This window comes from Sander lucioperca, chromosome 16 (assembly GCF_008315115.2).
Source record: "Sander lucioperca isolate FBNREF2018 chromosome 16, SLUC_FBN_1.2, whole genome shotgun sequence".
Lineage (NCBI taxonomy): Eukaryota > Metazoa > Chordata > Actinopteri > Perciformes > Percidae > Sander > Sander lucioperca.
In genome coordinates, this window is record NC_050188.1 from 1,020,230 (window position 1) to 1,032,592 (window position 12,363).

At 40.6% G+C, this 12,363-nt stretch overlaps 1 protein-coding gene across 1 annotated transcript in view; it reads left to right on the plus strand.

The window, feature by feature from the left end:
* stab1 (stabilin 1) overlaps positions 1–12,363 on the plus strand; it is a 111,416-nt gene that overhangs the window by 71,354 nt on the left and 27,699 nt on the right. The window contains exons 58-61 of the mRNA XM_031296783.2: positions 4,388–4,504; positions 6,304–6,436; positions 6,605–6,665; positions 9,157–9,301. Coding sequence (XP_031152643.1) covers positions 4,388–4,504; positions 6,304–6,436; positions 6,605–6,665; positions 9,157–9,301 — 456 coding nt within the window. The remainder of the gene's footprint in view (positions 1–4,387; positions 4,505–6,303; positions 6,437–6,604; positions 6,666–9,156; positions 9,302–12,363) is intronic.

A 12,363-nucleotide genomic window follows, 5' to 3' on the forward strand; every position in this document is an offset into this window, starting at 1 on the left:
CATTTTTTCAAACCAAATATTTACTACTGAATATATAGAAAAAACATAGAAAAAAACACTATTTATAGTATTTACATAATGTGCATCTCTCATGTTTAATTCTTTCAACTGCCATGCTGTGCTGGCAACATCACTTGGTCTTGGCTTTGGCAATGTTCACACCTTCTCTGAACCATGGCGGCCCTCGCTCTGGGGCCTACTTTATGGACATCAGCGATATATGCAGGAAGATGACCTGCAGGTGCCCGGGCAGGAGCTGTGCGGAGAGGCTTGCCACAGACTATCTCAGCAGTCAGTTTCCTCAATGAAAGCTCTGTGTGTCATGGGTTTGTTTGCTGGGACAGAGAGAATTCCTTCTGTAGAATGAGCCATCTCATTGTTTCACCATCCTCTGCACAGTGTTACAAGAGTGTGCTGTGTGACTTGGGGTGCAGACTGATACTTGACTTGTGTCCATCCATTTCACATAGACAATGGGGCCATCCTGGATCCATTTTATGGAGCCTCTTTCTGATTTTTCTTTCATCCACAGCCAGGTCCCTATGGAGATAATAAAATGACTTGCATGCATTTTTTATGGTGTCCATCAGGGGTTTTAGTCAGAAGAGTTTATCATGGTGGGCTGTGCCCTCTTTTCTGTCATTATGGACATCTCATTAGGGTCGCTAAGATGAAGGTTTCAAGATATTGTTCTGCATCTGCCCCGTGGCATGATCTGTGATGGAAGAGATAAATAATCAATGATACTGTTGAGTTTTACCATAACTTTTCTGTGATATCTGTTTAGCAGCCAACACACAGAACCAAACAATGTCGGCATTATGTTGCTTCGTTGCAACACATTCTCACTCCCATTGCGTAAAATACGGACGCTTGGTCAGGTGCCTTTGCCGTTGTTATTGATGCTAAAAGTCTCCTTTAGCGGCATATCTAAACGCACTTTATCTAAATGCGCTTGGTCTGGACTATTGGCATCACTTTTGATGCAGTTAGGTTAAGGAAAAGATTGTGGGTGGGCCTACGTTTCCATGACACGCTGGACAAGAACAGGACAGTTGGGTTCAGGAAAAGAAGAACGGGACAGTTGGGTTTAGGAAAAGAAGAACGGGACAGTTGGGTTTAGGAAAAGAAGAACGGGACAGTTGGGTTTAGGAAAAGAAGAACGGGACAGTTGGGTTTAGGAAAAGAAGAACGGGATAGTTGGGTTTAGGAAAAGAAGAACGGGACAGTTGGGTTTAGGAAAAGAAGAACGGGATAGTTGGGTTTAGGAAAAGAAGAACGGGACAGTTGGGTTTAGGAAAAAAAGAACGGGACAGTTGGGTTCAGGAAACGTGACACGCGGGACACGAACCCCGGTCTCCTGGGTGAAAGTCCTGTATTGTTTGAACCAGCCACCACTCCGATGAATCTCTCTATGCGGATTTCCGAGCTTTCATACTACTCGCTACCGTTCTCTACGGCATCTTCAAGCGCCGTGTAGTTGCTGCTCTCCCCGGTGCGTTCTACACACACGCTGAAGGGTGTTTTTTGCGTCGTATCTGACGCTGACAGCCACTGCCCAAGCGTCCATATTTTACGAGTTCGGAGTGAGAACAGGTTGTTGCTCCAGTGTGTGATTTCAAATAGCATGCTGGCATTTAAGAAGCAACAGAGTGTCAACCTCTAGTGTCTGTGGGCATGTAGTCCATGCTGGCTTCCCTTTTACACAGATTACTGGTTGCAGGAAGAGAAGGAGGTGGTGGCTGCAGGAGAGCAACACTACATGTGGTTCACTGTAGGGCTGTTTTATTTTTTATTTTAATCGATTTTCATTTAAATGATCCAGAATCTATTCATAAAATCCAAGAATCGATCTTTGTCTGTCTCATATGAAACTAGATGACCTAAGGAATTCCATTGGTACCAACTATGTAATGCTAGCTTGTCGGCAAGGGGGTTAAATAACGCTCCAAAGAAAAACTGGCATGGCCATTTTCAAAGGGGTCTCTCTGTCACCTCAAGATATCTGAATGAAATGTCATAATCACTGTACAGTCTGTAGAGCTGCACTTTATTGTGTGTTCATGCTATATAAAAAGTACATTAATGTAACTGCTTTGGGGTCAGTTCTTAATGTAAACATTGATAATTTTAAGAATGCAGCAGGTTAGAGGGAACCTTGTACAATTGTAGAATATATTTCATATCCAAGCTATATTGGTTTTGTAACTGAAATGTCCCTAACCTAATTGATATTGAATCGAAAATAAAATTGAATCGGGAATTAAATAGTATCGAAAATAAAAAATGATTCGGGACCTTGTGAATCGGAATAAAATCGATTTGGAAAATCATTGATGATACCCAGCCCTTGTTCACTGGGTCCTGGTAGCTGTGAATCCTCTCTGTAAAAAAAGAGAAATTTTCATTCATTAGTACTAAGTTCATTGAAAGAAAGGTCTCAATCCCTTTCTACTTTTTTCCTCCAGATCCCCCACACAACAATTCACACCTAATAAGAAAGAAGAAGAAGAAGACCTACTGCTAATAATCCCCAAGGGGAAATTACTTCTACAATCTGTTGTTGTTGCCATTGTTACACTTTACATACAGGCATGAAATACATACATGCAAATGCATTTATTTCTGCTGTAAAATTGGCCATTTTAACATCGGGATCTATGGAGATTGAATCCTTTTTAGAGCCAGCCTCAAGTGGCCATTCAAGGACCTGCAATTTCTGGCACTTCCGCGTTGGCTTCATTGTGACATCATAATGTTCTGGCCATTATATAACGCCATCACTCAGGAACAGAAGGGGAGACTTTTGGTCAAATACTGAATTGGTGACACTAATCTTGAAACTTTGTTTAGATCAGGGGTCAGCAACCATTGGCAAGTGGTAGCTCAACCAATGGCACACTAGCTATAAGTATGCAAGAGAGTTTTTTGAAGTGTTCCAATCTGCATGCCAAATGACCTTTTTCACAGCCATTGGCAGCAGCACAGCCTGTTATTTACGGTAGTGTAAATGACTTTTTCCCCATCCACATTCTGCGAAGACCCACCTTACTCTGCCTCTGATTGGCTAGTACTCGTTGCCTTTTTCACAGAATGCAGCACGAAGGAAAAAAATAACACTGCCTGAACAGGCTTGGTAGATGATGGCAGGCTTAATGCTGATATGGCTCTCTGATTAACAAGAACATTTTGAAATGGCACTTCATATTAAAAAGGTTGCTGACCCCTGATTTAGATCTTCTGTACAATCTGCAGGGTTAAAGATGTGTGTGAAGCATTCATGTTTTAGAATTTGTAGCTTCTTTGCAGCAACATCCATATTTGAAGCATTGTCTCCTATCATGGCTACAACTTGTCTATATTGTTCCTCTGGCAGTCCACCACAAGCTCATTGGTTTTGCTGCTATTGAGCTTCAGATTGTTGTTGCACCATGTGATGGAGCTCTTTATCAGTACTCTGTGCTCTGTAATAATTGTCTCCAAGTAAAACCAGCATGTTTCTCACTAGAACTTATTCACTGGTATACATGTCAATGTAGTGATAACTCCAATTTCACCAACAAATACACTTAAAACGTGATGATGTTTCTCGTCAAGGTGAAAAGTTGTCTTGCGATATCAGTTAACAAGTTCAACATGACGGAGTCTGGCTTTGACCTCAAAATTAGCATAGAAGATCCCCCCGCCTGTTTTCCAAAGTTGACTCCGAGTTAACTTTTCCAGAGTGGTAGCGGAGTTGCAGTTGGAAAAAAGCTGCTGTAAAACCCAGTCTCAGAATGTTAGAGGGTACCGCCACTCTCCCTCTTGCTCGCCTGAGACACAGGTCTGCTGTCTGCAGTTCAGTGTTGCTGCGCAAATCTCCCTCTTATTTACTGTCTTTTTTCAAATGAGTCAGGAACAGCAAAGTCTAACTTTACTTTTAATGATATTAAACAAAGACAAACATTCTGTTCTCGTCTTAAAATGGTCATAAATCGATACTAGAGTAGCTACTTCCTTGTTGACTGCTGCAGTGAATGAAATGCAACGGAGGAGAAAAGAGCATCTGTCTCCACAAAATCATCTGTTGAGTGTTTGATGTTTATTTATTTGTGATTTTGAACATATGTTTGCATTTAAAAAATAAAACTGTGGGTGTGGACAGACATGGATGTAAACTGCAATTTGACCGGTTGGTGGAGGCATACAACCACAAGGTGTTATTGCTAGTTTAGATTAGTTTAGAGGATGTGCAGCCTTGGTGGATAGTTCTGCTCTCTTAATGCTTTCTAGTTGCTACTTGTTGTCATACAGACGTGTTGCTAATATCAACTCATTTTACAGTTTTACAGCCGAATTTACCTTTATAATCCTTCTTTGATGAATCATCTATCCGTTTTCTGTCCAGGCTCCATCCCAGAGGAGTGCCGGGGGTGCCATGCTCAGGCCGATTGTGTGCCAGGTGTTGGTTGTCAGTGTCAATCTGGGTTTCAAGGGAACGGCACCTTTTGCAGTCCAGAGCCACGTGAGTGTACTACAGACCAGGACAATGATTCACCAGCCAGAGATACTGAATTTCTGCGGCTTTTTGTCAGCATCCTCTTAGTTATTCTTATAGCAACATAATAAGATATATCAAACTAACCAGAGCATGATGATGGTGTCATATATTAATAATAACTTAACTTTTTAATGACAGATTACACATGTCTTTGCAGCCACAAAAAGAAGAGAAACTGACACAGAGTATAAAACTGACCTTCAACACTTGATAACAATGAATACTTCTAAATTCTTGGCCGAAAACCTGCTGCTGGATGTCAGATCACCCTGACCCTACTGTGGCTCAAATAAACAACTTAAGACTTTTTTCTCATTCAGATGAACAAAAAATGTATGGGGTTACAGTTTTGACTTACAGCTTAATTTGAGTGGGTTTGTGATTGGGTATGTAAATGCCTACCTACCTAATTTTCAAACATCAGGGGCAAAAATCACCCAAAATTGCACCGTGAAAAATTATTTTATTTTCTACCCTGGATGTCAGGTCTGGAGTACAGCCAGCTTCACTTTCTGCTTGTTTTGGGGAATTTTGCCTTCAGTCTGATCTGTAGCAGTGAAACACATGATCAGGTGGTTTGAGGTAATGTGCCTGACTTGGTGATGTGGTGCTATGGGGGAGGCTTGCTTACTTCAGAGGCCTGTACTATGAGGCAAGTATATATAGGATATATTTCGTTATCTGGCTGCACTAACCCTTACAAGCGCAGTCTGGCTAAGCAGTCACACAATGGTGGTAAGTCTACCCATGGTTTCCCGATGCAAAGCAGCAATTTTTTTCTCTAAAAGCAACACAGTTGCAGCTGCCAATTGCAGAAAGGACAGCTGGCAAAAAATGGCTGTCTGTGTGAATGTGTAAGTTAATAGTCTTTTAATATGACTGCCCCATCTTGGCCACGAGTAGATCTGACTATGTATATTCCATTAAATGAATGTGTTGCTGAGATGTATTCTTATGACATGTATGACAATTTTAGCCCTAGTCTTTCTGCTGCAACCCAACAGGTTCAAGGCTTAAGTGCTACAATCAGTCTCTGTTTTAGAATTATATTGTGATACAAAAGCACACACAACATACATAAAAGTACCTGTAGCAAAGTAAAGCAGGGCATTACATTCAGTCTGCAGGATTGTAAACTCTGAGGTGTCGCACTGGCAACATATGGCTCAAGAGGCTGACACAAATCCCTCAGTCAGTTCCTCCAACGAGAACCTATTTCTCTCATATACAAGATCGTCAGTGAAGCCAAAGCGCTTTTCCGGTCTCTGAACGCTCTTTCCCCCCTAAGAAACCCTCTCACGATCTGCGCACCGACCCAGGTTAAAGCAAATCCTGCTTCGTAGTACAGGCCTCAAGTGTCTGTGATTTGTTGTTGTCCCACTTCAAACACTGTTCACCCAATCTGAATATAAAACCCCTCAAAGTTGAAAGTCAGCACTTTAACCTCATAGCCACTTTTCATTTCAAATTCAGTGTAATTAAGTGTGGAGAAAAGACAATGAAAATATCTCAAAAATGTATATATTTTCCTTAGGTTTTCATTTATTGAATATTATGTCAACAATTATGTAACAAGTTACAACATTTTAAGAAAAATGGTTGGCAAATAAATCTGTCCCATGCACTGCACATGATGAGAGGGATATGCAAATAATAAATATCAATCAATCACTTAATTGTATTTGTCACATGAAAGCTGGGGGGGGGGCGGTACAATTCCAGTGAAACGTAATCAGACAAAACTTTTATGAAACTCTCTGCAGCTCCAGACCTCTGCTCCGAGTACAACGGTGGCTGTCACCAGAACGCAGACTGTAACCAAACGGGACTGCTTGTCAACTGCAGCTGTCACAGTGGTTACCAAGGAGACGGCTACTCCTGTGAGCCCATCAACAGGTGGGCGTGGCCAATAATTTTTTCTGAATTATATTCCTGTTTCACTTCCATGGTTTTCTCTTATTCTTCTTAAGGAGATTTTATATTCAAGATTTAAAGTCCTTCGTTAAAATGGGGAAATTCGCCGTTAGAGCTGTGGCGTGAGGCTGCTGTCTGTTTGCATTCCAGGTGTATTGAAGAGCAGAATGGTGGCTGCAGTGACTTTGCCACCTGCAAGTTCACTGGTCCAGTGAGTAAAAACCTGTGTTTATCTTTATTCTTCAAAATCTTTGTTTTTTCATCACTGTGTTTAACTATGTTATCAGGATTAAGAATTAAGACGTTTTGGGTTTTTTGTTTTGTTTTTGTTTGGCAAGATCCAGGACAGAGAAAGTTTCAGTGTGGCAGGCCATAAATTAAACTAAAGAAGTTTAAACACGTTTCTTAATATGTCTTATATGACATAATATCTTAAAATACACATAAAGTATATAAATACTGGTTTAGAAAACTAGTTTGAGAGGGGAGAAACAGATTCACTGACCAACCGTATATAAACACGTACCCTGATTTAATCTGAGCTAGTGGTAGAACGGTACATGTATTCATATTGAACCGAAACGGGCGTCTCGGTTTGGTACATGAATTTACACGGAGAATACACGGTATAAAAATAAATAAAACATTATTTCGCCAACTGCTCTGTGTAACCGAAGCTGCTCTTTTAACACCCCTGCTCTGTGCATTCACATATGAGAGCAGCGCTTGTCTCCCATATCACACTACTAGCTGATTGTCTTATTTTGTTTACAAGTTCCAGATGGAGTCTGGAGATGATGTGGGGTAGCCTACTTATTGTTTACTGTTTACATCTTACTTTATACGCTTCAGGCTGGTGCAGCTAGCTCAGGGGAGAGACTGGATGACACTAGGTGGTACAACCTGAGACATGCACAATAAAGAAAATTGCCTTCTGCATTTTTGTTTTGCTTTTCCCTCCATTGTACCGAACCGAACTGTGATGTCTGAACCGAGGTATGAACTGAACCGTGACTTCAGTGTACCGTTCCACCCCTAATCTGAGCACTCAGTAAGGGACTGTTCGTTATTTATTTAAGGGGCCACCGGAGGAGTTTTGGGACCTCTAGGCTAAAAAGACTTGACCCTTCCCTAGTCAATAATAATTTTTCTATGACCCTCCAACATGATTTGAAAAAGAAGCATGACCCTCCCCTTGTGTGCAAGTTTGCACTTAACATAGGAGTACAGATGCCATTTGATTTTTTACAGCCATGACGTACAGGAGTTAACCTCTGCATTCTCATTTTACGCATCCCACTCCTCTGTTATGGTGTGGTGGCCATTTCAGTAGATTTACTCACTAACATTGTTGTGGAAACACAATAAGCATGGAAACTAAATGCACACTTCATGCATTACTGTATTACTTCAAATACTAAGTTACTCCTCTAGTAAACTAATATTCACATGAAATAAAACAATAAAACATTGAGACCATTCAGCAAAGGACACTGGGAAATAACAATTCAACACTGGTTGCTATGGACTTGTCACTAGGCTTCGTCAGTCATTGTATATTTTAGCACATAGGTATAGGTGCCTAAGCTGAACATTATATTCCAAAACACATATGTTTATTTTTAAAGCAGATTTTAAATTACATTGTAACAATTTAACAATTCGCCCTTATGAAATCCAATCGCGGCACGGCTGTCTTGGAATGCAATAGACAGACGGTGGCGGAATGCCCCGACACTTAAATTCAACTAAAATGTAACAGTGAATAATCAGTGTTCGACCTACAGTCTGTTGAGGTGCCTCTCCAAACGCAGAAACCAAGCGCAGTCACACCGTAAAACGTTAAGACACGTTGAGAAAAAAGATCCGTATTTTGCCGTAATGACACGAAAAAAAAAGTAATCCACAGTGATCAGTAGATCCACAAAAAGGTAAATGATACGGTGTATCCAGCAAGGCCGATATGAGCGTCACATTCACCAGCCAGCTCCAAACAGGTGAACGAGGCCTCTCCACTTCGCCGTTTAAACAAAGTGGAATAAACGTATAAAAGTCCAAATCTACACAAAACCCCTAATCAATTAGTAAGCTGACATCACATTTATATACATGACATTTAGGAAACCTTTATTGCAAGGTTGGCACGGCAAGATGTCCAGACTAGTGCAACAGTAACTTTCGTTTTTTTGCGTCCTGCTGCTCCCATCGTCAGCCAGGTAATATTTTCTTTACTAAAGCAGTATATGAAATCTGATGTATTACCTACCACCATTTAGTTGTTTTGTGTTATTTAAAATATATATATATATATATAAATTTTTTCTTTTTTTAAAGATCATTTTTTGGGCATTTTTAGGCCTTTATTGACAGGACAGCTGAAGAAATGAAAGGGGAGAGAGAGGGGGAATGACACGCAGCAAAGGGCCGTAGGTCGGAGTCGAACCCGGGCCCGCTGCCTCGAGGAGTAAACCTCTATATGGGCTCCCACTCTACCAACTGAGCTATCCGGGCACCCATTATTTAAAATATTTATAAAATATCTGGTCATGCCAGATGTGGATGCCCCCCCCCCCCCCCGCTCAGACTAAAAAATGTTGTCTGACCCTCCTCTCAACAAAGAATAAAAAGACATGACCCTCCCCTATTTTCCTCCGGTGGTCCATTCCATAAATACCGAACGGTCCCTAATTTGTTTCCTCCAGAACGAGCGTCAGTGCGAGTGCCTGTCGGGGTACTTGGGTGATGGAGTCCAGTGTCTGGAGAAGGTTGTACCCCCTGTTGACCGCTGCCTGGAAGACAACGGAGACTGCGACCCTGTGGCCACCTGCAAGGACCTGCATTACCATGGTAACACATCTGTACTGACTGTTATTATAATGATTATTACCATGGTAATACATCTGAACTGACTGTTATAATGATTATTACCATGGTAACACATCTGGACTGACTTTTTTTACAATGATTATTACTATGGTAAAACATCTGGACTGACTTTTATTACAATGATTATTACCATGGTAACACATCTGAACTGACTCTTATTATAATGATTATTACCATGGTAACACATCTGAACTGACTCTTATTATAATGATTATTACCATAGTAACACATCTGGACTGACTTTTTTTTTTACAATGATTATTACTATGGTAACACATCTGGACTGACTTGTATTACAATGATTATTACCATGGTAACACATCTGGACTTACTGTTATTAGAATTATTATTACCATGGTAACACAGCTGGACTGACTGTTATTACAATGATTATTACCATGGTAACACATATGTGCTGCCTTTTATTGCCATAGTAACACATCCACCATGACTTCTTGTACCATGGTAACAAATTAGTAAGAGGTTGATTGTGTCCATAATATCCATCCTGTAACACCAGGGGTCTGTTTCAGAAAGCAGGTTTAGTGAAAACTCTTGTTAACCCTGAGATGAGGGAAACTGAGTTTTCCTTTTCAGAAAGAGCGGTAACTTAACCTCAGAGTCAGTTACTATGGTAACTGAGTCTGTGAACCTAACCTGGTCGGGAGCAGGTTTTCTTCAATAAACCTTGAGTTTCTCTCAGTCTCCTCCCTCTGACACAACACTCTTTCATTTCCTCATTCATTCAGTCTGTATCAGGCGCATTTTAGCTCAGTTTGTTATCTGCATGAATAAAAAAACAGGGTTGGTTTATTAACCATGTTAGGCAGACTATAAAACTTTTTTGTCCCGAACATGGCATTTCCTTGTGTCGACGATCCCGTTGATGAAGAAGCTGTATTACTCCGCAGGGAGTTAAACATATGTCAGGAGATGATATTGAGGCCCTGACTTTAGATGCATTTTCATTTCCAGATAACTTCCTATTTGAGCGGTATCGTTTTTCTTCCCAGTGTATCAGTTATGTAGCCTACATAACCTTATCCGTCCTCATATCACTAACGTCACCCATCTTGGGCATGCTCTACATCCCAGCAAATTTTTTGTGTCGCATTATGTTTTTTAGCAAATGGCAGTTTTCTTTACAACATTGTTGGTGCGGAGCATATAAAGCCACTGTACAGAGCCGTCAGAAAAGTGTGCCTCGCTCTGAAACGTGTTTTAAACGTTTGTGTAGAGTTCCCTGGACACAAACCAGTAAGAGACATTAAAAAGAAATAAATGATTGTAATTCTGTTAATGAATCAGAATGGGATTAGTAGTAGTTTACTTTTTCGCCCACAGGATTGCACCTAAATGAAATTATAGGTGTAGCCTACTACCATTCCAGTTTTCACCAGTAATATTATAGGTTACCTGTGATTAAATATGAAATGAATACACTATATTAGAGCTTACACATTGACTCGACCAGCAATTTTCTCCCACACCAATTCTCGCTATTTTAAAGCAGCCGCTGTGTTGCTTTTTTTTAACTAAATACATGTTCAAACTTGCTGTATGTGCGCATGAGTATTTCCGCCGACCATTTGTTTGTGGTTGTTACCATGGTGAATTGTAGTATCATGGCTCCATTCATGCTGCCTTTTTATTGTGGTGGTGCACGCACTTAACTCTGAGTCAACCTACTCCAAGTTGATTGAACCAACTCAAATCAGCTGTTCTGGAACCGAAAACTCAGAGTTTCCCATCTCAGGGTGAGTCAACTCAGACATCAGGGTTAGACTCAGAGTTTGTTAAACCTCCTTCCTGAAACGGACCCCAGAAACCTTGAGTTACCATGGTGACACATCTGAAATGAACCATGTGCTGTAGTGTGATCATGTGATGTATTGCCTCTGCTGAGCAGGAGCCATGTTGACTCCATAGTCCTACTCCAAGTTGCTATTGTAACTGTTGATTCTATAGGAGCTGACTTTTTTATAGCGTTCATGTTCCCATGGTGATGTTATGTAGAACATTGTTTATTATAGGTCTAGGTTTGAATAGTGTTTTTTTTCTGGGACTGGTAAACAAACATCAACAAGCACTCAGCTGGAATACAGCAGGCAGTGCCCAGAGCTCGTTAGGGCCAGGAGCTCGTTAAGGCCATGAGCTCGTTAAGGTCATGAGCTCGTTAAGGTCATGGCTCTTTAGGGCTTAGCATTCCGCCCCCTTTTTTTAGAGGGGTGGGGGTGGGGGACAGGGGATGTTCAGAGGCAAATCAAAGGTCAACAGTATATGCCACATGAAAGTGGTGTACATCATCTGAAAGCTGGGGACCTGAAGATTAATTGGAGATGCTGCACTGTGTGTGTTACGTTGTTCTGGTCATAAATCAGAAATAAAAATAAATAAATAAGTGTCAAAGGGCTTAGAACATTACATGTATGATGGGAGTACATGATGGTTATTCCCATTTTCACTAATGTCTCATAAGTGGTTGCAGCAATTTTTGGGTTGATTCTATTGAGTGTTTCACAGATTTAGTGCTATATTTAAACATTTTTGACCTCTTGAGTTTAATTGATTTTTTGATAAAAATGTCAAAAATACCCCCGAAATACCACATTAAGACACCAAGACCTTGAGGAACACCATAGAAAATTCCATGCTGTGATTTGGTATCACAAACCTTTGACATTTGACAATTTCTGTAAGAAAGAAAATTTTTTGGCGATTGGATGGCGAGCACTTCATGGTTATCAACTTATGTTAAGCATTTCAATTGTCTGAAAAACTGAAGTGAACTTGCTGAGATTGACCCTCGGAGGGCTGAGGAAGTGCGGCGGATATCACCCACAATGCATTGCAGTTATTAATTTGGTGCAAGAAAATACATTTAAGGTGGCAGCAATGTACAACCGGTAACACTCATATAAACTCATATAACTAATGTCAGTTAATATTTACTTAGATTGTTGTACTGCTCAGTTTGTGTGATTTCTTTTTCCCAACATCTGTAAACGCATTTTTGCAAGATA